We start from the raw sequence: 27,383 nt of genomic DNA on the forward strand, positions 1-27,383 counted from the left end.
CAGGCTGCCCTAATCTTGCAGTTCCTCTGCCTCTGCTTCCCTTGTGCTGGGCTTATAGGCATGTGCCACCACATCATGGTGGCATGGCTGTTTGAAAAGCTCCAAAGTGTGCTCAAGTTTAAATGGTATCAGGGAGTGGAGAGTCCATACCTGACCACATACCTTACATCAGTCAGTCAGCCATCCTAACCCTAGGTTGGCAACAACTGTGTACAAAGGCAGAAAACATGAGCTTAGGGCTGGAGAGAGATAGCCCACTTGGCATTAAAGAAGTTTTTGGAGGTGTGGTAAGGTGGACTGAATAGGTACCATGAGATAAAGCAAATGAGGGGTGTGAGAAAGAGAGTCCCCTGTCCTCATGTCCTCCTTCACCGGAAGACCTCCACCTGTCCCAGCGAGGCTGGCCTTGTTCTCATGCATCCCTTCCAGGACATCTCCCCTGTTTGCACCCACCCCGAGTCAGACATTCCTCACTGTCTGCCTGGGCCCTTATGCCAATGGCATTTTTTAAAGTTTGTACATGGTGTGTGTGTTATCACCATCTATCTTCACCGGCTTCAGCGAAAAGGGAGCCTTCAGTTCTGTGCTCAGAGCCACATAGGACAGTGCTTGGCATGTAAGAGATGCTCAGTTGCTTGATACCTGGCATGATGGTGCACACCTGTGATCTCGGCACTCAAAGACGGGAGCAGGAAGATGGAGAGTTCAAGACTAGCCTTGTGCATAGATAAATGAAATAAAGAAGTACTTTATGAGTGATAATTAAATTTATTATATATAAATGCATAGGAGAATATGTACATAGGTGTGTGTGTGTGTGTGTGTGCGTGCACCTAAGATAAATTGCTTAACAAACACTCCAGGGTGTTTAGGCCAGTTAGCATTATAGTTTGTGAAATCGAGCAGGTTCAGTGTCAAAATAGCTCTGGCATTGACCTGGGAAACTAGCCCTTGTTCACAGTATTGTTTCTGAGACAAATGAAATCCTCATGTGTTTCCAGATGAATGTTTACATCGAAATGTAGCCTTGATTTAAGCACAGCCTGTACTTTCCCAGATGCCCCATGCTGAGTCTTGAATATTCTTTTTATAACGTCTATGGATCATTTCCCTGGACTGGCAGGAAAAAGCTCAGCCTAGAAGGCTTCCCTTTCCCTTTTAGCCGGTGACATCTGTGAACAGAGCCTGCACTCCACTATTCCAGACCTTGGCAGAGTGCATCAATTACTTTTTCCCTGATAATTTCATCAGTAGGTGGGGCGGGCGTTTAGCATGTTAAAACCAGGGCTAACCCTGGAACCTGAAGCATGCTAGACGTGGCCCGAAGTCCTGCAGTTCTTCACTGTCTTCCTTTCATCTGAAACATAAGCAGCCCTCTGCACCAAAGTATGAAGAAAGGAGCTGACTGTTAGCACAGTGCTAGTCCCCCTCCATCCACAATGGAGCCACAATCTCTTCACAATCTCCATTAAGACACAGAATGGGGCTGAAGAGATGGTTCAGCAGTAAGAGCACCAGCTGCTCTTCCAGAGAACCCGGCTTTGATTCCTAGGGCCCAACACATAGTTTACAATGGCCTTAACTCTGGTTCCAAAGGTTTAGACACACTCTCCTGGCTTCCTTGTTGTATCCAAGTGTCCATACATTATAAAATAATACAATAAAATTTAGCTAAATGAATCATAAAGCAATGTAGATAAACTAGAACCCACTCGATGGTGAAATCCTCCAAAGAAGCAGCCACGTTTCTCCTTGGGGGAGAGCACCTGGATAGAATGGGGAATGTGGTTAGCGTAGGGAAAGGATTTATGTGTTAAAGATGTGTGTAAGCAGTAAAAGGGAACAAAGTCTGGCAGGAGAGAAATGCAGAGGGCAGGGCTTAGAGAAAGAGAGAGTTCTCTCTCCGCTTTTGATGCTTGCTGGGTCAGAAGAGGCAGAAAAACATCTTGGTTTGAGAAAGAATCCAGGGCCAATCTGCTGCTAAGAAGTCAAGCGGAGCTCCTTGAGCTTCAAGTCCTTCGCCCTCAAGGGACGTCGTAAGCGTGAGATGACAGGCAGAAGCAATGCCCATGCTTTAGGGAGAAGCAGAGATGAAATGAGTGGAAGCTGCACTGCAGAGAAAGCAGAGAGCCCCTAGGAAGACTTGCTTTGGGGACGGTTTTCCTAACACAGCTGGGCCTCGGATGCATCAAGCATTCTACTCTCCAGCTGCAGATAGCTGAAGGAATAATTTATGCTCTCAGAGAAGGGCAGGCATGATTTCTTGAATGCTGACACTGAATTTTCTCCTGAAGCATTGCCTCGGCTAGGGGAACGAAGAGGGAGATTGTTAGGAAATAAGGATTTGATCATCTCCACTAGAACCCTTGGGGACCAGATGCTCCCAGTGCCAAAATCATCCCTGCTACCCAGACATCTCCGGAAGTCATCCGGTTCCCAACTCCAGTTACAGTGATGTGAAGGGACAGCCCTCTGCATTTTATACCCTGTTTTGGGTCACAGCAGAGGGTCGTGTCTTGGTGATATAAGGTTCCTCTAGATGTAAATCCTACATGGGTCATTCTGAAGCTTTGGTGTCCAAGACTTCATCATGGCAGGGGGATGTTTTCCTTTTTCTTATCAGCGACACACACATTCTTGCTGTTTCCCCCGGCAGGATGTACTTTATCTGAACACCAGAAGATGAATGTGACAGTTCATGACAGTTTGTCAAACAAGGACCAAGGCGAGCCGGGGCTTGGGGGGCTTGGGAGGGAGCAGGATGAACAGGTGGCACTCAGATTTTTAGGGCAATAGAACCAGTCTTCTGAGTGCCGCCATATTGTGTGGCAAAGGTCATCATCTGTTTGTCAATCCCTATAGGAGAACCAACACCCAGAGTGAGTCGGGTGTTGATGGTGAACCTCCACTAAAGATGATGTTAGTTAATGCTAGTCCATCAAGACACCTGGATAGAATGGGGACCTGGCTTCTGAAGGGACCGTGTTTGTATAGGATAAGGACTGGTGTGTTAAAGATGTGTCTAAACAATGACTGAGAACAGGAGAGGCATGCAGAGGTGGAGTTAGCAGAGAGGCAGCACACCATATCCCTCTTCCCTTTGGGTGATGGCTGGGTGAGAAAAGACAGGAAACCCTTGTTCTCTCTACACCTGTACTTTAGGTCAGGGGGGCATTGAGCATTCAAGAGTCCTCTCTACTTATTGTGGACGTGTTTTTGTTGCTTGCTGCTCCTTTTTAGATGTGTGTGAGCCAGCAAACTCATTGGTAAAGTACCTTAGCACCCAGTCTGGGCTCCTGAGCTCAGGGGTGAAGGGATTAGGGATATGGGTTCCTTTTCAGTGGAGGAGCAGGAGCCACAATCCACTTTTCAGGTTCTGAAAACACACAGTGAAGAAAATCTCACGACTGTATGTGCTATGGTGAGTGGTTGTCAAAGGAAGCCCCACACCTACAGACTGACAAATCGGTCACAGGCACACGGTCAATACCAACCACTTTATTCTGCAGCACATAAGGCTCAGCTTCCTCTGTGGGTTAAAAGGAAAAGAATCCTAAAATTGCTGTATGTTTAGTCTGCTTCTAATAACTGCCAACACTCAGTGAGAGGCCAAAACACAAGGAACCGGTAGAATGTCAGAGGGAAATTCACATGCTCTCAATGTCAGCAGGAGACAAAATCACCAGCAGAATTCAAGTTTCCTGCCTAGGACACAGAAAACCACCCAATACATGAATACTAAACAGATGAAGATTTTTGTATTCCAAAGAGTATACATGTCAGGAGTGAGGGTGGAGCTAGGTGATTGATAGGACTGGCTTAGTGGGTCTGAGGCACTGGGTTCAATTCCCAGAGGGAGAAAGGGGAGAGAGAATTGAGAAAAGGTGGGGGGTGGAAAGGGACAGAATGAGAAGAGAGAAGGGGGAAAACCTTATGTGCCTGAGTGTCTTAAATGCTAACAAAAACCAGACAAGATCTTTAGGCCCACAGCAATCTCTGTAGCATTTCCTCAGATCTGTCTCCACAGAGAATTCTGATGAAAATATGAATGAGTGTGTGTGTGAGTGAGTGTGTGTGTGTGTGTGTGTGTGTGTGTGAGAGAGAGAGAGAGAGAGAGAGAGAGAGAGAGAGGAGAGAGAGAGAGAGAGAGAGAGAGAGAGAGGATGTGCGTGTGTTATGTTCAAGTACATAGACAGGCGGAGGACATTGGGTGTCATCTTTCTTCATACTCCCCTGCTTTCTTTCTTTCCTTTTTTATTTTTGACTTTTGGACGCAGGGTCTATTATTGAACCAGAAGCTCACCATTTTGGCTAGGCTGGCCAGAAAGTTCCTACATCTGCCTTTCTTTCTCTGCCCACCCCCCACATTAGCTTACCATGGACACGACCTTGGGAAAGCCAGTGTGCTCGTAGTTTTCAGATTGGAAGGCACTTGGGATTTCAAACTTCTGGATGAAAGGTGTTCAACTAGGAATGTCTACACACATATTCCAGACTCTCATCTGAAACAGTTAGGGTCCCAGCCACGCCACATTAGGGATGCTTAGACTGTCTTTGCGTTCTTCCTGCTACCAACAGCATTAGGGATGAAAGTCTGGCACTTCTCCTTCTTGGTACCTCAGAGAGGAGAACACACCTCCATCATTCCTGAAAATTCAGTTGACTTAATTGTTTAAAAAATCTAGCTCATTATACTGACCTGGCAGCAAATACTTAGAATCCCAATTCTCAGGAGGCTCAGACAGGAGGATTACAGGTTCAACACTAACTGATTCCCACAGGTCTCTGATGGCCATGGACGTCATGGTAAACCTGCCCTGCTCATCTTAGCACACATGAACATACACACTACATGAATGAGTGAAAGATAAATGAGTATAAAAAATAAAATCTAGAATATTCATTTAGAAAACTAATAGGACGAAATTGGGGGAAAAAATAAGTCTGAAGAAACCCATTGCCATATCATTGTATTTCATTACGGGACAAAATTTGAAAATTCTTCTAAATAAGAATTTAGTGATAACCTGTATCACTGAAATTATGGACACTTAATAAAACAAAATAGCAAATCACTTTCGTAAAGAGATGAGAACTTGTCAGGCTATGGTGGCACATGCCTTTAATCCCAGCCCTTGAAGGGGGTAGAGGCAGACGGATCTCTGTGAGTTCAAGGCCAGCCTGGTCTACAGAGCAGAGTTCCAGAACAGGCTCCAAATGCTACACTGAGAAACTCTGGAGGGAGGGGGGGGAGTGAGTTGAGAACTTACTAGATCACCCAGTCTTACTCCCTGGGACCTTTGTCCTGGACACAGGAGGTGTCCAAAACTGGGCGAGCCAGCTTCTATTCTGAGAGGATGTATATAGAGTGACGTTGACTTTTACTTAGTAGAACCTTCCTTCCAACTCTCACTGGGCCAAGACCGACCTTTTTAATTCCTTTCCAGAATAAGAGTCCGTAGAGTAGGAAGAAGGTCCACAGGAAACTGGACACGCCCCCTACAACTGGCTTTTCTGCCTCCACATTGGCTAACAAGCATTTAATTATCTGCACCACTAACATGCAACACAATCTACTCAAAAGACCGCTGAAAATGACTGCATGGGACATGAGGGTCTAACACCGGACTCCAGCGTGTCATTTTCTAAACCTCGTCCGTGTTTCTTTCTCTTGCAGAGCGACGGGCTTTGGCTTCTTGAATGCGCTCTGTAAAGCTGCGGCAGTCCTGGGAAACCTAATATTCGGCTCCTTGGTCAGCATTACCAAAGCAATCCCCATCCTGCTGGCTTCCACCGTGCTTGTGTGTGGCGGACTCGTGGGGTTGCGCCTACCCGACACACGAACCCAGGTTCTGATGTAAAGGAACAAAAGCCATCTCTTCCCACCATGGGTCAGTCCTCCTGCCTGACTCAAGGCTGCAGGGGTTTTTGTGTGTAGAAAGGCGGCCGAGTAGCAGAACACAAACTTTTGCTGTGACGTAAAGAGTAGCTGTGTGTGTGTTGTCTTGCCCCTCCAATGTGACTTTGCACTGTTTTGTTTTTTCCAGGCATTGTTATCTTTTCCTAACTGTGATACTCCTGCCTCCCCGTGTCCCGTGGAAGTGTTCCTAAAATGTCCCAGTCAGTCAGGCCTTCCTGGGGATTCTGATCACTGACACTGAGAAGCTAAAAAGCCTGTTCTGGCCTAAGAAATAGACCCTGCCCCTGACGTGTCACTAACAGGAAGTTCAAGCTGGCATAATTGAGTTTGTGCTGAGGAAAGGGATTTCTTTTTTCTTTTTCTTTTCCATACAGAATGATGTTTCCTGTTTACTTAGAAAAAAAGGACACCCAGACACTCTAGCTGTTACAGCAGGGTGTTTCAAAAACATTGTGTGACCCCAAGCATGCCTGAGTGGGGCTCTTTCAGGCAGAACAGTCAAGGTGACTCTTCTAACAACAAAAATTTAAAGTCTGACCCCAGATGGCAACAAAAGCCTGCTTGAGCTGCAGAAACCAGATTTTAGATGGAAGAGCCCTGATACATGCGAGGGCTGCAGCCCCCACAGTATCTGTGACTTGGCAGGTGGATCGCAGTGTTTGAAGATCAGAGATCCTCCACCCTCTTTGCATTCCTTCCCAAGCTGCCCCAGAATTGGCCAGAAAGCAGATGCAGGGAAAGAAAGCCTCTTCTTAAAATGTCACATCTGCCTCTTGAATTCTGTTAACACTTTTCTCGTCTCTGGTCCAGTGATTGACAGTAGAAATTAGAAACTGGCAAGAAATTCACAACCAAAGCCATTTGGAAATGCCAAAGGGTGTTTCTCTCAGTGCTGTTTCTTGAGGGTCAAAACCATCCTCTCTCCCTTGGTTAGCTGTCCACTGTCACTGTTTAATCCCCCCATCTCCACAGCAGGTCCTGTCCCTCCAGCTTTCCCCAGCTATGGGCACCCAGCCTTGTCTGAGCCCAGCCTTGTCTCTGGGTTGCCCCCCTTCTCTCCCAAGCAACCCTCCGGCAGGCTGGACAGCATCTTCTGGTGGATGTCTGTCTGTTTTACCTCTGGAATCTTCATGAGCGTGGAAGGAGAGGTCAGCGGGACGTTCCCACGGGCCAGCTGTCAACTAAATGACCTTCTGGTCTCTCACTGACTGCCCCTCCCCCAAGCCCATTCTTTCATCCATCTTTGAAATCTGAAGGCTTCTTGTAGATGCACGGCCTGTGACAACAGCCAGTATACATCCCATATTTAAATGGCCTTCTCTCTTTAACTCCCTCTGCCTTGTTGGAGGGTGATCATTGTTGCTTCTTTCCTGCTATTCCTGCATGGCCACGGCCCTGGAGCTTCCAGAAAAGAGAAATGTTTGTTCCCACTAATCATTCCATTCAAAGATGGCCCTGCTCCCTGGAGGCCCGCTGTCTCCCCTCCTTTGCAACATTCCCTGATCCCTCCTGGAGCTCAAGTTCTGTGAAAAGCTCTTTGATTAACATAAGCCATTAATCCACTGTCCCCAACAAGTAAGTCTGGCTTGGTGGAGGGGACAGCCTAGAGTTAAGATGGAAAGTCTCAGAGAGTAGTTCCCTGGAGATAATTTAGATACTCCGAGCCAGGACACCAAGGATATCAGAACAAAATCTGCAAAGGTGCCAGAAAAAGGAAAACCTTTAAGATTAGGCATGGCTGCTTTGAAAGACACCCACAAAGCAGGGACCAGAACAGAATTCACTTCTGTTTCCTTTTCCATCCCTGGGAAACAAATGCATATTTTAAAAATCTCAGAAAGTATTTTTCGCATTATTCGTTGTCCATGTGGGTTTGGTTCCCCCTCCTAGTTACACGTGATTTGTCTTCTTTTAAAAAGGCGGGGGAGGGGCATGTTTGGGACTTAGAGCAGATCTTTTGGATGAATGAGGCCTGTAAAGGCAATGCTACAAAAGTAAAATATGAATCTCTTCTCTTCCCACACAAAGGAAAAACCGACTTATACAAACGCATTGCTTTTTCAACCCTCAAGTGGTAGTGAACTTACTGCATAATCAAATTGCCTCTATTCTCTGTCTTATAGTCTAACTACATCAAGTACATTCCAAACTGCAAGACACAGTTATGCAGAATTTTATCTGGATGCTGGGTTGGGTCAGCATGAGATAACCCAGCAGAACCTTGCTTTGTAAGACCATCTGCCATCATCTCCTTCAGAAGAACTATTCTTGTCCATCTACCCCCAAGCTTCCCAGGTGGCCCAAGAGGGATCTCTTCTAATCTCCTGGACAATCAGTGGTCACAAACCTTCTTGGTCACCACCTTTCCCACCTTCCATGTTTTTTTTTCCTCAGCCTTTTCACTGTGCATCACCTTTATTGTCCATGACAACGTCCTCGTTTCTTCCCAAGTATGTGGTACGGCTTGTTTAGGTTTAATTAGAGATTACGATGGAATCATAAGAGTCAACCGAAGCCCCCGTTAAATGAGTGTTAGATGGCAAACATCTGCCTTCCCATTTCATATACAGCAAAAGGAAACTGAAAGCTTATTCAAAAATCAGAGGGAACAGCACCACCTATACCTGTTTTTGGAACTCTGTTTCTAAGATTTTCCCCATTGCTCTTCAGAATCAGTCCAGAGTGTTCCCCAGTTTTACCATCACCGATTCCTCTCAATATGAAAGAAAGCAAAACAATCAATAGCGAATCAGCTGCTCGGCACAGTGACTCCTCTAAGATACTCCACTCTACATACTGGGTCTCAAGGCTCACACTCAGTCCTGCTTCCTGATCCATCTCACTCCTGAGTACTAACCCAAGACACAGTATCAATAGGGGCAGAGATCTTTCTGGGGCGAATCCATATGATCTTATCCAAAAGGTCAAGAATTAAGTCACTGGACATATTGGTCCTCAGTTCCCCCATCTGTAGAGAAAAAGGATGACTATTTTATTCTCCAAGATTCTATGGGATGAAAATGAGAGTAGCTTCTTCTTATCTGTCTTCTACCAATGGGAAGCCCACCTTAGCGACCTTCTGAAAATGAGACAATAACCAAGTCTATAAGGAGAGCAGGAGTTGGCTTGGGAAGACCTCATATCACAGGCTAGGACAGTCTTCATGTTGTCTGTGCTGCCCACACCTGGGGATTTGAAATGTAGCTCATTTCGGTGCCCCTCTTACTGCCATTGCCACCCACTCAGGAAATGCACAACCCCGGAAGACACACTACAGTTAGAAAACAACCTGATGGAGGTGGACCCACAAAGGCTGTATCCTCCAGCCCCATCCTTCTACTTCACTGTTTTCTTGAAATTACCTTAAATGGATGTAGGCCATCAGGAACAATGTTTCTCGACGACTTGGCATAAATTGGTAGATGGACGCTCCTTTATAAATCTCACCAATCAGAGCTCAAGTTTGCACAAAAAAAAAACTTATTTTTTTTAAAAATATCTTCAGGCATCGAGGGAGGGGCAGTGGGAGGCGTGGTGATGGCGGGAGAGTCCAGTGTTCTATCAATAATCAATAGGGTTCTAGTGCAATAGGATTAGTGCACCTGGAGACATTCTAAACTCCAGGATTGTTTCCAGAGCATTCCATGAGAATACTTTCTGATGTCTTCTGCCAACCAAAATAGAACATGATATTCTCTAGTTTGCTTCTATCTTATATCAAACAGGCTTTTACCTATTTCTTCATCAAGATGCCTTATTTGTTCATATACAAAAGGCCCCGAAGCCAGGAATGTCTGGATTTGACCTTCACCTGGAATTGTAGACAACTGACCTATTGTTTGGGGCCTAGTGGCTGTATATCAGGTTTCTTTAAATCCCATATTGTGCCAAACTTAGACTAGTTACCAGTCACCCCTCACCCCCTAAAAAAAGTCATGCAGAGACAGCAAAAGCACATCTACACGGCAGAGCGCCCTGAAGTGGCCTGTGTGCTCCCTCACGTTCTTCTCCTGTCGAGCAAAGTGTCTACTTTAGCTAAAATGTCTCCTGTAATCTGACAGAAGGAAGTGGTCAAGCTCTTAGATGCATTGCGTGTCCTTTCCCTGTGTCAGGAAGCTAGCGATTCTCTGTGTACTGTGCTGTGGCTTTCACTATTGGCCACGCCCCTGTCAACAACCTCTCACCAACCACAGGCACGCCTTTGCCAGGGCTTCCTTCCACTTTTCTTGGCTCCCAGGTGCGGTTTAGCTGTCCCAGCAGTTTGAGCCTCAGGGTAGGCAGTCTGTGGGTCTGCTTGGGTCTTTGACTGAAGTGGGTGGAGCTGGGAGAGAAGAGAGTTGGGTAGATGGGCCCGTCTCTCCTTTCACGAGTGTATTGGCTAAGTACTGGCTTACCATTGTTCTAGGTGCTGCGTGCGGATACTTAACCCTCTGCAGTATTTCTTTGAGATCAGGGAGAGCCAGGAGAATGACAAGCCAATCCCATATCTTCTCACATTTCGTGTTAGGCCTCTGTCAATGTCTTCGGTCTCTAAGTTTTACACAAGTTATAGCCCACAACAGGTGGTACAAGGGCTATGCAGTGCCGGGGTGACGCGTGACAGAGGAAAAGCTTCTTCTTTAGCCGGTCTTTGGGGGAGGGAGTACTAAGCAGTCCTGGGAACACAAGACACGTTCATGCATGTGTTTCTTCACAGGATCTCAATGGGAAATTGCACTAAGCTATCATATAAAGAAGAGAGCTTTTCTAGAGCTGTTCGTTTCTGCACAACAGTTCATTCCAGGGAGCTAGGAAGTAAGTGTGTTCCCCTCTGGGCATGCTAGGGCTCTCTCTCTCCAGGGCCTCAGCAAGTCCTGTCAGCTGGCTGCTGATCTCTGGCCTCTCCTCCCACCCTCTCAGGGGGTGTTTCCTTTCTGGTGTTAGAGATTCCTGACAGAGTCACACAGTCTTGGGGACATCCGAAAGCGAAAGCAACTTTCCCCTTCTCTAGCCTCAGCAGAAAGCAGGTTGTGACCACAGCAGGCCATGGAGATTATAGGCTACAATTTAAAATGGAGTGTGGGGTTGTTGCAGAGGATCTTGGGGGCTCTGGAGCCTTCAAGTAGGCAAGGCAAAGAGAGAGTGTAGTCACTGGCCCTCTGAGAGCCATGGGTGCCTTTCCCCTCATCTCTATGTCCTCTGGGCAGCTCATGTTCACTTTCGTTCTTTCATTAATCTTTCTTCTTCGGTCTTCTTTTCCCCTCTTCACCCTAGCAGCATCCAAGGTGAGGGTAAGCTTTCCCAAAGCACCAGGACTCAGGAATGGATATGTCCTTACCTTTCTGGAACACAGAGGATGGAGAACCTGGTTAGAAAGGAGTGTAGTGACAATGGTGCTGGATCCATGGGCCCCCTGGAAAGGTTTAGATTTCTGATGTCCTCCTAGTCCTACACCCTAATAAGATCAGCAGAGAACCAGAGGGTCAGAAGACATCCCTTGGCTTCCAAAAGAAGCATTCCTCTCCAGGAGCATGGCATGCTGTGAGAAATCCCCACTCAGTACTGGAGGTCAGGTGCTTAAACCACAAAGGTTGCCCATCTTCTGCCCGCCCTACCATATTTGCATGCCCCCTGGAGCCAAGAGCATCCAGAACTAAAAGGAGACAAGATCTTTCTATCTTTGGTTCAGACTCAGGTAAGTTTTTATGCAGCAAGGATATAGAGCCCTAAGCCGCTGCTTCCAGGCACTCTTGAGAAGGACTGGCCAGCCAGGACATAAGGGGCAGTGACGTCTAAATCCAGCCAAGGCTGGGGACAGGCTCAACCCAGTTCTTTGGAGTCAGTTGTTTAAGCTTCAGAGATTTTAAGAAAGCCAGTCAAGAAATATAGCCATCATTAAAAGTTAAATACAATTAAATCAGTTATATTTTTAAAGCAATACATATTTAAAACTCATCACTTTCTACTTATTTTGCTACATTTTTCTATTAGCCATGCCCTTGAGGTAATATATGCCTAGTATACCTCTATACCTCTATTATGGAAGTACTATGGAACGATGTTTTATTGGATGTATATTCTTGATGACAGGGTCAATGACATTATACTAAGTTCATCCACATTTACAGCAAGCAAAGAAACAAATGCTTTAGGTCAGACTCCTCCTACCCCTACAATAACCCCAGGCACTGGTAACCATTTACCATCATATCACTACCTGAAGCCCTGAAGAATACCTGGCTTCCTGCAACTCAGCAGGAGTGTGCTTTGCTAGCCCACACAGGGCCCTGGGTTCACAGAGGTCGGGAGGTGGGGGAAGGGGAGGGGAAGGTTGGGCCTCCCAAGGTACAGACCCAGGCCCTTGGGCTTTTATTACCCATGAGTCCAAGGGAAGGAAACATTTAGCAAGTACTCATGCCAGTTCTCAAAGGCGTCCTTCCACATCCATATTGGCTCAGAATAGGACCAGCCATGCGAAGAACACCATGCTGGTGTTTCTTCAAGGAAATCAGCTGCTAAGTGCGCATTCCCAAATGTGGTTGTATATTCTCCGCCTGACCCAGGAGCACACTGAACGGACTGTGAGCTCTTTATCGGTGTCTTAAAAGGGAATCCCTAGAACAGGGTCCTTCCAGGCACGCTTCCACCTAGGTTGCCTGCTCAGCCTACAACTCCGCCACTCTGCTTTTGGCAATGAGATCTGGCAGTGGTCCTGTCCTTGGTCAGGGTGTATGGGTGTTTTGGCTTTGTAGTCTTTCCCTTTTCTCTTTTCGGAGCTGTGTCTGCTGTCCCGCTGTTTGGTCCAGTCCCCCTTGTTGCATGTGTGATCCTCCGTAACTCCCCTTCCGGGTTTCTGGAGCCCCCTTCTCGAGTTCAGCTGATCCTGCCGTGAACACATCTTTCTGGTATGCTCCTCTGTGTCTCATTTCTGATTGCCAAAATGTTGGGCCAAGTGTATTTTCACAAATGTCCCAAGACAGTCATGTGTGTATCCTTGTGAAAGGGCATGCTCCATGTGGGATGGCTTGTGTACAGCGTAAATCTATCACATGTGAAAGTGTGTATACATTTATATGCCAGATAGCTATCGTTCATGTAACAGCTACAAAGATATTTAATGTACATCAGATGAATAAAAGAGCATTTTTTGCTCCATTATATTCAAATAAAGATTGCTGTGTGGCTGCCTTTCCTTCCAGACAAACAACCATCAAGGCACATCTTTTGCTGGGTGTGGTGGGGCAAGCTTGTGATCTCAGCGTTCAAGAGGCTGAAGGAAGAGGATTGTGAGTTTGAGGACAACCTGGGTAACATAGAGAAACCCTGTCCTAGGGAGGGGGAAGGAGCAAAACAAAAGAACTAATATGAACCACATTATGTCTTTGGACCTAGAGAAAGCCAGTTCCTCTGGTGCGGGCCAGTTTTAGTTGCGTTTGTAGGCTGGTTCCATGGATACTGTTGTGTTGTTGATTTTACAGGAATACTTTCTAATGGTTACCTAGGGCCACTGTGAAGAAAATGCTTGGGGGGAGTGGGGGGTGGTGGTGGTGAGACAGATGCTTGTGTTATTTTACCCTAAAGCAAGAACAGTTAACAGATTTCTATGCACACATCACCTCCAATTAATTGATATTGACTGTTAGAACATTCATTTGAGAACAATGAGGGGAGAGAAGCTATATTTGACTATGTTCAAATTAGAGGCAGAAGCAAAGACTACAAAAGCTCGTATTTACTGTTCCCCAAAGAAGACTTTACTGGTTTTAACACAAGATCCATGTTTTCCCCTTGTTCTTCTTTAATCTAGGGTCTTGCTGAGTTTGGTAGGCTACACTCCAAGGGATCCTCCTACCTCTGTTTTCAAGGTAGCCATGACTACCAGCTCATATCATGGCACCCCACTAAGAATTTGGGTTTTTAATTGGGTATGTGTCAGTGTGAATATATACCATTCGTATGCAAGTACCTAAGGAGAGCTAAAGAAAACATTGGATGCCCTGCAGCTGGAGTTACAGGCCATCATATGCTGCCAGTGTGGGTGCTGGGAACTGAACATGGGTCCTCCGGAAGATCACAAGCACTCTTAACGATCTTTCCAGCTTCAGGAAATGTTTACAAACAGTCAAGTTATTTCAATGTGAATTGACATTAATGATGACCCAGGTTCTTTCCCTCTGTTACAACAGCTCTCCTTAGTATGCTGGTTTTCATCCCCATAGGAGTTCAAAATAGTGGTAGGAACTCCCTTGGAGCTAGTGACTCTGACACCTTTAGGGTTCCATGAGCAAGGAGTAGAGAGAAACTAGAAAGTGATCCATGAATACTAGAGCCAGGCTGTCGAATACTAGTAGCCATGTGTGCCATTTATGTTTAAACTTAACTACAATCTAGAATTCAGTTGCTCAGTCACCCTTAACCATATTTTGGGCACTCAACTGTAACCTGTGACTCTGGTTGCCGGGTTCTCTGGCAAAAAGAGTGGGGGCAGAGCCCAGAATGGCTGGATTCTCCCTGGGGTTGAACGGGGATGGTGAGTGTGGTCACTCAGCCCTCCCCCCTGGGCACCAGGAAGAAACACACTCACTGAGTCCGGAGTCTGTCAAAGTAGGAGCTCGGTTAATGGTGTCAAGCAGGGACTTATATAGGATTGTGTTGGGGGTAGAGAAGCCTGGGATGGGCCAAGGTGGAGGAAAAAGCAAGGGCCAATAATATTCTGCCACATTAGCAGTGGCTGGGCAGAGGCAGGCCTAGGTTGGTAGCCAGAGACAGGTCTCCAAACTCGAGCAAGGCTCAGGAAGTTACACTAGGCCTCACCAAACTCAAGTTAAGCTTAGGAAGTTACACTGGGCCTTATGCTCAGTCCTCATGAGGCCCAACATATGCCTTTTTGCTTTTATTAAGAAAGAGAACTGCCTTGCCCTGGGGTCCCTCTGAACTGCAGGGGGCTGAGGGATGTGTGGATCTCCAAGGAAAAGAAATCAAGGGAACCATTAGTAGCCAATCAAATAGAAGAGAAGTACTTAAAACGCGAACTAAAGCTATCTTCATGTTCCCTGCCCCCCAGCTCTTGGACATTTGTCTTATGGGAGCAGCTGAAGAACAGGGCATGGAAGACAAGGGCAAGATAGAAGAGGCATTAAGAATGTTTTAGCAGTACTAACTCCTTCTACCTAAGGAGGCCGAGATGGCCTCATCTGTGAGCATCTGACATGGACCAGCAGCAACATCTGGAACCTTCTAAGCAAATGGTGATGGTTAGCACCTGGTCCTCAGTCAACACCAGGATTCATGCCTATCTCCCCTAGTGTCTACACTTAAGAACAGCCAAAGAGCACAGGAGAAAACAAGGTTGGGATCTGGGGGAAACCAAAGACCCGATGTTCTCTTCCCACCATGCAACAGCAGAGCAACCCTTCAATGGTGTCCCACACCTCCAGCTGACTGACAAAACCACCAACAGGGTTTAGGCTTTTGGACTCTCAGAAGTAGTCTAAGAAGGAGTCAAGTCACAAGGCAATCAGGATGGTCCATTTCCTGTTTCCTGTAAGATGACTCTCAGATACTTCCCCAGCACCAAGTCTGCCTGCACGCTGCCATGTCCCACCATGATGATAATGGACTGAACCTCTGAACTGCAAGCAAGCCACCTCAATTAAATGCTTTCCTTTATAAGAGGTGCCTTGGTCAGGGAGTCTCTTCACAGAAATAGAAGCCCTAACAAGACACACAGTGACTGCTTTATCCACTGATCTCTCAGCTCCTCATCCCTTTGTGGGACGAGGTATCAGGTAGCCCAAGTGAGCCTTGAGTTTCTGATGATCTTGCTTTTACCTCCCAAGTGCTGGGATTACAAGAACGTGCCATCATGGCCTGGCTTCTCTATTTTTCAACCATCACAAGTGATTGAAGCCACAACCTCATGCACGCTAGGTTGGTGCTGCGCCATTGAGTTAGATCCTCCATCCTCACTGAGAGTTCTAAGGACAATGTCTGCAAGCCCGACTCAGGCCAGTGTCAGAATCATTGTCACTGTGTGCTGGTAAGCAATCCATCAGACACAACAAGGCAGCATAGTCTTGACAGTGTGCCTTGTTATTGGTGTCTATTAAATGAAGCCCCCACATCATTCATGTTCACACATTAGTCTGCTATGTCTGCCATAACAAATCACCACCAACAGCAAAGCTTAAATAACCAAAATTTATTTTCTGGCAGTTCTGGAGAGCTGAAGTAGGAGATCGAGGTATGAGGTTGTCCGTTTTTTTCCAGAGCTTTCTCTTCTGAGTTGTCAGTGGCCACCTTGTTCAGGTGTTTTCACATATGCTTCCATCAGTATATTTCTGGGTCCTCATATCTTATGGGGACACTGGTCTGCTGTATTGGGTGAGGACCATCCAAATGATCTCATTGTGGCATTACTTAAAGAAGCTATCTCCACACAGTTGCATTCTGGGGTCCTGTGGGTGAGGGGATGACTCTATGACTTCAGAAAGAGCACACTTTCAGAGCATCTTATTATCCCAAGTGCTACTGATTTCCCTGTCCTTACGGATGGTCACACTTTTTTCCACGTGTGTTTAGAATGTGATTCAACATGCTTCTAGCCACATAAAGAACAGCATGGGCTCTGTGCATGTATTTACACTTGTAATGAGCTGTTCATACACAGAGGGAGGTTAAGAGAGGGCAATCCACCTGCAGTCACAAGCTCAGAGACAGACAACACTAGGGCAGACCCCAAGGCAGGCTGGGGTCTTCACAGACCCCAGTCTGTGAAGCCTGTGTCGGGCTGTTCTTACAGCCATGGCTGTTTGTCTTCTTCTGCCTCTCTCCTCTTTAGAATTCCACAGGAAATCGTGCTTTCATAATAGAATACTTTTCCTTCCTCCAGACATCAGTGTTGAATCATACAGCCACTGAGCAAAACAGCCCCGCAGACTCCCACATCACCCTGGTCTTGAAATGCTTCCTCCAAGACGGTTGAGCCCTGGTGGCTACAAGAAGAGCTAGGAAAAGCAGGGGTCTTGGAGCGTGGCTAAGACCATGTTGTTGCCACTTATGCAATTCCTTTGTCATGTGGGTACAACAGATGCAGCATCTCTTCCTGTAGTTTGCAATCCCAACACCAGGTGGAGAAGTGAACCCCACGAAGGAGACAAGTTCCTGAAGAAAGTCAGCCAGGCTCCTGCCACCACAGGGACTCCTAGAGCCAGAAAACAGTAAGGTAGGTAGGGCAGTCTGGGGTCAAAGTCCAATGCGCCAAGCAGATCTGCAACCCCCTGCCTCCAGTGTATGTCCACACCCACCCTGCTCCGGAGCCAAAGCAAAGAAGACAGAAGAGGCAACCGTGTCTACAGTGTTATCACTCAAATGCACTCAGTAGCATCCTCTCACCTCAGCAACACTTCGGACAGACGTGACCTTTGGACGGAGATTTCAAAGGAAAACCCATCAGCAAATTCAGGCATAGGTGGGGTTGGAGGGAAAGCTAAAATGCTTACAAGGGAAGTTTAGTGATCAAAGCTGCCCCCAGCTCCTTCTTTAATTCTCGAAAACGGTGGTCGTGCACAGCCCAACTGCAGGCTGTGAGTTGTCCTCTCTCAGGAGCCTTGCTGCGCTGTGCACCCCTCTTGACACCTGCAGCATCTTTCAGACATCTGAACGCTTGTGCCTTAGTCCTCTGAACTACACTCGGGGGTGGTCTCCATTTCAAAGAGCAGCAGTTTGGGCAATGCTAGTTCCTGGGGCTGGTTTTATTTAACTGGTTGTGGGTGAGGTTTGGTGGTGTTGGGGGAGTACTTTTTAATAAAAATGGCAGAAGGGCTGGGAATGCAGGTCTGTAAGTGGGCACTTGTCTGGCATGCTTGAAGCCCTGGGTTCAACCTCTGGCACTGAAAAAAAAAAAAAACTGGGGGTGGGGGAGGAGTCGGGGGAACTTCCAGAAAACTACAAAGACAAAATTAATTGTAAAAGTAGCTGTTTAAAATGTGGAAAGAAATCCCCATAGTTTACAAATAGCTGATAGGCATAACAAACTATAAAAAACCCATACAAATAATAATAGTTGCATTAACTTCCTGACTTCCTGACATGCCTCTATAATTAATTTCTATACTTTTGGCTATATACTCTTTGCATTACTTCATGTAGCAATAACTTTGTCATCCATGTTGGATAGACAAAATAGAAGTTCAACTTTGCTTTTACTAGTCTTGTTTTCTTTGTTTGTTTGTTTGTTTTGACACCAAATCTTGCTATGTAGCTCTGGCTGATTTTGAACTTGCAATCTTTCTGTCTCAGCCTCCTGAGTGCTGGGGTTACAAAGTGTGTGGCACTGTGCCTGGGAAGATTTTGTGGGAGCCTAAATTACATTTTAAGTCTTAATTACTGTGTCTAAGAGATCCACAAAACAAAAATCCCTGATCTGCAAGCCCCTTGCCCAAGAACAGAGAGTACCTGAAATGCTGGAAACCTTTGTTTAGGGGGGAAAACAAGTCACAGGTTCTCACTCCTTTGACTCTACTAACTAGACGTGCTTGATCACGTGTGGGCAGGAGGTTCACTGGAAGGAAATGCATCAGGATGCTTGCCCCTAATTAGACCTGATGGGAAATACGTGAAGCCCTTGCAAACCTTGACTCAGGTCCATTTCCTGGGAACCTGGTTATGGACCTGGCCAGAAACCATCCACCTGGTCAATATTTAATTAAAGCTTGCTTCAAATTTGGCTTTAAACTGTGGCAGTGGTCTCATTCTTGACCAGAGGGGTTCAGAGTTTCTACTACTCTTCCATGTTCTCCCGTTTCTCCCCCACATCCCACATACTTTCTAGGCCCAGCACACGGGCCACTTTCGTGTCTGTCATCCAGGCTCGAACACTGTACCTTTGAGTCAGGACATGGGTAAATGAGCAGTGACAGCCTTGTTCGCCTCAAAACCACTCCTCCAGCAGGGCCAGGGAGGAAAACCCTTCCAATCACCAAAGAGACTTTGAGCAGCACAAACATATATGTCCCTGAACCCAAACTGATTGTTCCCCAACTCATTCCCCAGGGCTTAATCCCAAAATGTCCCGGCCTGCCTAACACTGGGACAAGATTTGAAGGAGCAAGGCAGAGTGAGACTAGGAAGCAATTTTAGCCGATTAAGGAAACAATTTTTTATTGCTTATAATTTTCCCAGTTGTGCAAACTAATCAAAAACCTATGACTGTGTGAACTGCTAGGTTTCTTGAAGCCCCTAGAAGGGACCTTCGTGAATGGAGGAGCGGGATGCTTAAGTTTCCTTTGCTTCTGGGTAAACATTCCTTTGCTTCTAGAAGGCAGGCGGGCAGATGGTGGTCTGAATCCTGACCTTGCTACTTATCAGCTATGCTGGGAGGAAGTGAAAATTAGCGCTTTTGAAAAATCCATTTCTGCAGCTCTGTGTTAGAAATGATGACAGTCTGTATTTCTTTGGAGCCCGTGTGAAGACTGAGAACATGTACAGAAAAAGCCTAGCAGAGCGCCTGGTGCACACCCACCCAGCAAAGGGCAGCGCAGAATCATCAGCACAGATGCAAATCTGCTTCTGGAGGTAGGTTGTTGTCTGTACCCCACCCCCACCCCACCTCTGCTTCTACTACAGGGAGCCAAGTCTACTTAGAGCGCTCACACAGGGTAGCAAGATTGCAGTGGAATCCTGGTATTGCCCAGTGCTTCCAAAACCATAGCAAGCCAGGTGTGGTGGCATGTGTCCATTGTCCCAGAACCTAGGAGCCTGAGACAGGAGGATAGGCATGCATGGGGGCATGGCTCTGACTCCAACAGCTAAGTGGGGGAGGAAAGGGATGCCTAATACATATGGGGGCCTTACTAACTCCAGTCATCCTGGAGTTCACCACAAGGCTTGGTGAACCTGCTCCTCCCCCTGTTAACCAAGACTTTGCCATTCATCCTATGGGTTTAAGGGTGTGTGAGATACAGCATTTGAACAATGCTCAGGTCCTCCCCAGTCCCTCTGCGTGAGTCTCACCTGGAGAAAATGTTCCAAGAAAAGGATCAAAGATCAACTGCTTCACAATAGGCAAAGATAACAAGATAGGAGTGGAAGAAATAATTTACAGAGAGGAACAGCATCCAAGGCAGTGTTACAGGATCTTGTCGGATGTGAAGACAACCCAAGGAGCCACTGGTGATATGCCTGGAGCCCACTGTGGTCAGAACCTACAGAGCACTTGGGGGCTGGTAAAGGAAGGACAGTGTCACCAAGAGATAAGATCTTGGTCTCTAGTTTAAAATGGACTCATTCCAGTTCAAATCAAAGTTCAATCCAGTTGCCAACCACATAGGAAGGTTTCTGACTGTAATCTCAGTACTTACAAATGGCTAAAGCAGAAGGAATGACTCAAATTTGAGGCTAGCCTGAGCTAAACTGACTTTGTCTAAAGGAACAAATTATACCTGACCCAGCCAACCCATCCCTCAAAATAAGAATGCATATTTCCTGATAAAATTCAAGTGCACAACACACACTTTTTATTGTATGCATTTAAAGTATACAACGTGTGTGTGTGTTATTGTGTATACACATGCGTTGGAGGACCTGCTTATGTGTGAATGTGGGTGTGTGGAAGCTAGATGTCAATGTTGTACATTGGGTGTCTCCCTTAATCTCTTTTCCACCTTGTTATTTGAAACAAGGTCTGAAGCTTGTCAGTTGGCTAGACTGGCTGACCAGCAAGCTCTGAGGATCCTCCTGTCTTGGCACCCCCACCTTGAACTGGGATTACTGCACCCAGCTTTTTAGGTGGGTGTTGGGGATCCAAACATAGACTCATCTACTCAATCCCCATATAACGTGACTTTTTATATGGACAGGACGTATTCTTTTAATTGTGTCTTCTCATGTTTAGAAATTCCTAATTTCAAGACAAGAGTGTAGCTCAGAGGTGCTCTTGCCTACTGTGTGCGAAGTCCTGGACTCAATCCCCAGAAACACACACACACACATACACACATCAACATTCTGAGCATCAATATACTCTAAGTTACCAACCTTACCATTTAGGTCAATGCCGTAAAGATCATAAGTCTTTGTCTACTTCAAGATCAAAATTGCTCTTAACTTAGCAATTTTGATGTTTTTTTCTTTTAATGTTACATTTCCATCTGTCTTCTGCTAGAATTTTTTTTTTTTTGTGCAGCTTTGGTATTCATCAGCAAGTCAAAAAAGACAGCATTCCCAAAGTAAAAGGGTGATCCTCCCAGTTACAGAGACATTGGCAATTCAATCAACAAAAGATTTGTATCCAGAGAAGTTAACTTCTATCAGCCAATAAAATTAATCCAAGTTGAGCATATTGAACCAAATTTCAAAACACTCCCGTTTTGGATTGAATTAGGAATTGAAAGTGAAACCCACAAACTCATATTTTGAACACTTAGCCCCAGCTGGTGCCTGCTCTTTGGAGAGGTGGTGGGAGCTTTGGGAAAAGGGGTCTAGTTGGGGGTGAGAGGCTTGTTTTGGAAGGTCACGTGTGGTCCCCAGTCTTGTCCTCTTTTTATGTTTCCTGTTAGCCATGAGGTAAGGACCCTTCTCCATCAGAGGCTCCATACTGTTCTTCCTCACACCAGGCTCAAGATCAAGAACTATGGACTGAAATCCTTTAAAGTGTGAGATTGAATAAGCCCTTTATCAGTAAGTTACTTGGGTCACAGCTATATTACATGAAAACAACCAGTACGGTTCTAGAATTTCATTTTGGGGGTGTTGACCTGATGTTACAAGTGAAAAATTTCACATTGCATAACTTTGTTTAGTGCACAAAATTATTTAAAATACTGTGTAACAGCAGAAGTTAGGCATGATAGGGCACAACTATAATTCCAGCCAGGGCATTCAAGAGGCTGAAGCAGGAGGATCATAAGTTCAAGGTCAGCCTGCGCAGGGAGAATTTTGTCAGTTTAGCTATATAATGAAACTCCATCTTGAATAAAGATGAAATAAGAGTGGAGGTGTGACTCAGTGGGGCATCCTTGCTTAGATAGATGAAGCCCTTGGTTCAGGCCACAGCCTAAAAAGAGAAAAGAAGAAACAAGAAAGGTTATTTAGAAAATCATCATCAGGCCCACGTGGTAGTGGTGGCACATGCCTTTAGTTCCAGTACTCAGGGAGGCAAAGGCAAGAGGATCTCTGAGTACAAGGCCAGCCTGGTCTCCAGAGCAAGTTTCGAGACAGGCAGGGCTATACAAAGATATCCTATCTTGAAAAATCATAAATTAATAGTCATCTCCTGACTGTGTGTATAATAGATCTGTCTATAGCCAAGCACTGGGCAGTTCTGAGAGTCCAGCTGACAAGAGGGAGGAGAGATTGTATAAGCAAAGGGGAATCAAGATCATGATTGGGCGGGGGAGTGGGGAGAGTGGGGGGCACCCACAGAGACAGCTGACCTAAGCTAATGCGAGCTCACTGACAGACTCTGAACCGACAGCTAGGGAGCCTGCATGGGACCATCCTAGGCCCTCTGCATGTGAATGACAGTTCTGTTGTTTGGTCTGTTTATGGGGGTTCTTAGAAGGGGGATCAGAACCTGTCCCTGGCACTTGAGCTGGTTTCCCCAGGCATGGATGCTTCACACAGCCTTAATACAGGGGGAAGAGCTTGGTCCTGCCTCAACATGATATGCTTTATTGACTCCCATAGGAGGCCTGCCCCTTTCTGAATGGAGGAGTGGGTGGGGTGGGGGAAGGAATGGGAAGAGAGAAGAGAGGGAAAACTGGTTGGTATATAAAATAGATGAAAAATAATAATAAAAAAGAAATGTCCTTAAAAAACAAGACGTGTAATTAAAATGAATTTTGTAGCCACACTTAGGCACTACTCCCAAGGTATTTCATTACATATATGCAGATATCCTAAAACCCAAAGAAAAATCTAGAACACTTCTGGCTCTAAGCATGAGAGGAGAGTTATGGCAACTCTACAACCAAATAGAAAAGGAACTTAGGTGAATAAAAACTTGACATAAAAGTCCAAAGAAGATTATTTTTTTTTTTGAGACAGGCTTCTAGCCTCTGCCTCCCAAGTGGTATGCTTAGGATGTACATCCTCATGCTAGGTTTGGACTCAGAGCTCCGTATTTCCAAGCATGTTGGCCATCTCTAATGGAATGATGGAGTATGTAAGCTCTACTCACAAATTCCAGCCGTGTAGCTCAACATCCGAGCTCTGGAGCAACTGTCAATCTGAGCAGTGATATCATTCGGTTCCTAATTCATTTTACACAAATGAACTGGAGCCAGACACAGATGGGTAGATACTCAGCAGCCGAGTCTGTGGATTCCTTGGTCTAACTCCTGCCAGGTTTGATTTTAAACCAGCAGTGTGAAGCCTCTGAACATGGAGATGGCCAATATCCTCACACCGCATTTCTATGAGGCAAGTAGACACAACTGCAAGAGCATCACTAACAGTCAGAGTAGCCAAAATAACCCAGAAGTGGCAAGTTCTGAGGGTTCACTATCTTCACTTAATTCACTTCATTGTAAATGTCCATAATTTGACTTTTGTCAACCGGCAGTGACTAAATGGCATTGCAGAAATCTTGAAATTTTAACAATTTTCTCTAGAGCTGGTAGACCAGCAGCCCACTGGCAGTAACCCTGAGGGCTCATTTGGTTTGATTCTAATGAGTAAATGTGCCCTATGCCCCAAGTGGCATCTTTAGTTCCTGGCTATGCCACCATCAGAGGGGAAGAGAGAAGAGAGAAGAGTTAGGAAGCCCAGCACTCACTGTGTGACAGTCACTGTGGCCCACAGTTTAGTCGTGGTCATGACAACCCAGCACCCACTGTGCAACAGTCACTGTGGCCCACAGTTTAGTCGTGGTCATGACAACCCAGCACCCACTGTGCAACAGTCACTGTGGCCCACAGTTTAGTCGTGGTCATTACAGCCCAGCAAGCACTGTGCGACAGACTCTGTGACCCACAGTATTGTTATTCTAGCCCAGCATCCTCTGTGCGACAGTTTGTGGCTCACAGTTAAGTTGTGGTTATAATTTCACTTCCGTTCACGTTCATCTCAGAGTAAAGAGATTAATCCCCAGTCCACTGTGTCTGCCCTGGTCCCCATCACATGGTTGTCAGGCACTTTGGGCCACGCCTTACACACAAGATCAGCATCTGTTGCACAAAGAGATGAATGAACAAGCTGAGAATGAAACTTGAGTCCTCGGTACACGTTCAAGGCCATCTAGGGTCTGCTGCCTACAACCTCCTTCTGCCTCCCTTCCCTCTACACCCAACCACACAGACATCAACTAGACAGAGCTTGCTACTGGGTGGCAAGCCTGCTGTCCCTTTTACCTGTAAGGGCCTTCCATCATGCTTCCTTCTTAGGTCAGGTTTCCTTAGAAACAGATTAAGAGAAAGATTTTAGCACAAGCAGTGTGTTGATAAGTGCTCTTGGGAATAGCTGCCTAAAAAGAGAAGGACAAGGCAGAGGAAAATCTCTAGTGTATTGTTCTGGGAAGCTCGGTGGGGGTGGAGAGAGTTTGGAATTGTCCCGAGGGAGGTAAGGAGTGGAGCCTTTCTTTGCATCCCCATTTGGACCTTATTGGATGAAAGTCTGAAAGTAGGGGGATGACTTTGGGTGAACCAGGTGCCGTCCTGGAGGGACTCAACTATGAGACATTAGATTTGACATCCCAGACTGCTAGCAAACAGAATGAGCGCCTCTGGCCTACAGGTGGATCTGGACCACCTGCCCTGATGTCCCCTCTGTCTGCTCTGTGGCTGACTTACTGTGGCATCCAGAACGGGGCTTACTGGATTAAAAATGCATGAGGACTGTCTCTTCTACCTGACACCGGCTCACCTTTGTCCCCCTGACACGTAGCTGCACCCAGAGGACATCAAACATGAAGAGTTTGACTCTACGTACCACTAAATTTTCAAAGCCAGGCCCAGCACTTGGAAGACTGGGGCAGCAGGACTACCTAAAGTGGAAGGTTATCCTGAGCATACACAGAAAATAGTAGGCCAGCCTGTCTAAACAAACAAATAAATTCTTCAAAGATTTCCAACAAGAACACACAGAAATAGATATATGTTTTTAGCCTTCACTTTGGTAGATTTCTCTACCCCTTAATGCTGGGGTAGCAATAATTTGGGGCTTGCTAGACAAACACTCCTATATTATTACTGAGCAACATCCCCAGTCCTTGGTTTTTGAGACAAGATCTCATGTAGCCCAAGCTAGCCTTTAGAGTCCTCTTGCTTTAGTTTCCTAAGTGCTGGGATTACAGACAAGTGCTACCACCCGCAGTCCACAATAACCTCGTGGATTCAATGGAAGACTTACTTTAATAGGTACAAGCAAGAGAGTTTCCACACACACCCAACAGATGCCAACTTCTCATTGACGGCATTGTGAGAGCCTTGACTTCTGCTGTTGTTCAGACTCTAGGCTCCAGTGTGTGTAGCTCCTCCTCTTGTGAGCTGTCTGTTTAAAATGGTGCAAGAACTGAACAACCACAAATCTGCATGCATGTCCTGAGTTACTATTTCCCCTATTCCATTTTCCATGTATGTGGCTTTCTTCTCCTGGGGCCCTGTGGGTGCCAGAGGGGGAAAAATACATTCAATAAGAAAATGTCCTGTCTGTTGCACTGTTACTGAATTGATCTTCTAAACAGCAGCCAATGTGGAGACAGGAGAGCTGGCCTCAAGTCTACAACCAGGCAAACTACTCTGTGGGGTAAAGAAGCAGGCTGATGTGACAGGGACAGGGGACCAGAGGTAAAGTAAAGGACTAGGGGCCTACACATGTGTGCTAGGCAGCTCTCCATAGCAAATGGCATTACCTGCTCTGAGCATGTAGTTTGGGCCCTCTGGTATCAAAAGGTCACCCATCAGACACTTGTCAGGGAACGTGAAAGATCTGCGGTTTCCATTTGGTCTAAGCTCCTTACTAGTTCCTGAAAAACAGCTTAAGCAACATTTACCATCATGATCCACAAGGCAGAGGTATTATCTGCAGCAAAACTAACAGGGGTACACTGCGCAGCTACAAGACCTCCAAGCCTGGGTGGGACAAAAAGCAAGGAAAGGGATGGGAGCGGCCCCATGGTAGAACACTTGGTCGGCTGGAGCAAAGCCTTGGGTTCAGTTCCCAGTGTTGCAAACACAGATCAAATTATAAAGCAGTGAAAACAAGTGACATTGGAAAAGTTTCACCGTAGCTTTACAAACTTCAGGCCTTTATGCCCCATAGAAAACAGAGAGAAGAGGGAAGAAGCAGGAAGGTGGGAATATGAGGATTCCCAAGAATAAGAGACAAAATCATCTTCTTTTCTTCCCCAAGACCACTTAAAATGTGAAATTCCTGTTGAACTTCGAGTGTGTGTGTGTGTGTGTGTGTGTGTGTGTGTGTCTCACTGGGAATTGAGTGTCCTGGGAAAGTGCTTTACCACCAAGCTCCACCGCCCCCAGCCCTCCTGCTGAGATTCTAATTTGTGTGGCAGCCAGGTTTTGTCTTCTCATTTTCCAGTGTGAAATCTGTGTTCAGGGCAGCTGAGTAACGACATCCAGCTGAGCTGTAGAGGGCTGGACACAGACTGAGGATGGCTATGCTCCAAAGCTGTTTATTCATTCACTGAAGACGTAAATCTCAAGCCAGAGCAAATGCCTGCTGAGGCAGGAGGATTGACAGTTCCAGGCCAGCTTGGTATGCATAGCAAGCACCTGTCTCAAAAACAAAACAGGACAAATAAGACTTAGAAACCAAGAGAAAATAAAACAAATTTGGGCCCTCTCCTCATGAAGTATATACAGTAATGAAGAAAAACAGATGATAAACACAAATTTAAAAGCAAGATTATACAAGATGGTACCCAAAGCACAAAACATTTAGAACTTGGTCAGCAACCACAGACGTGAAAGACATGGAAGTGTCTCCATGCTCAGTCTGTGCAGGGTTTTGCTTTAGGTTGTTCCTCTTCCCACAGAGGTTATGAAATCGAATGCTGGGGAGCATCCAAACGGTGTAACAACTATCCCAAAGAAATACTTCGGATCTTCAGCGCTGACACAGTGGACACCTCAAAGGCTCACAAATATAATCAACTTATTTAAAGGTCTTTGCTAGCTTTACTTATTTGTTTTGTTTTTTTTAAGGTTGTGTTGCCCAGGCTAGTATCAAACTCAAAGAGTCAAGTGATCCTCCTGCCTCAGTCTTCTGAGTAGCTGGAACTATAGCGACCCAGCGCAGCTGTACACTTGACTTTACATTTTACTTGACGCTAGAATGGAGCAATATTTCATTCTCTTAAATAGAAGCAGTATCTATCTCATTACCCCAAGTAAAAAGAGGTTGTGTTTTTTGGTGGCTGAAGTTTTGTGTATTTGCTTGCTTTTGGCTCTTGGAGATGCTGTCTCACTATGTAGCTCAGGCTAGTAAACCTGGAACTAACTCTACAGCACAAGCCTATGTTACCAGC

At 46.0% G+C, this 27,383-nt stretch overlaps 1 protein-coding gene across 1 annotated transcript in view; it reads left to right on the forward strand.

The window, feature by feature from the left end:
• The window catches only part of Sv2c (synaptic vesicle glycoprotein 2C), a 177,548-nt gene extending 164,485 nt beyond the window's left edge, over positions 1 to 13,063 (forward strand). Inside the window, exon 13 of the mRNA XM_041663321.1 lies at positions 5,678 to 13,063. Coding sequence (XP_041519255.1) covers positions 5,678 to 5,861 — 184 coding nt within the window. The 3' untranslated portion in view covers positions 5,862 to 13,063. The remainder of the gene's footprint in view (positions 1 to 5,677) is intronic.
• Positions 13,064 to 27,383: the final 14,320 nt, after the last annotated feature.

The sequence above is a fragment of the Microtus oregoni genome, unplaced genomic scaffold (genome assembly GCF_018167655.1).
Source record: "Microtus oregoni isolate MIOR12 unplaced genomic scaffold, Mior012 000014F_ref0000157, whole genome shotgun sequence".
Classification (NCBI taxonomy): domain Eukaryota; kingdom Metazoa; phylum Chordata; class Mammalia; order Rodentia; family Cricetidae; genus Microtus; species Microtus oregoni.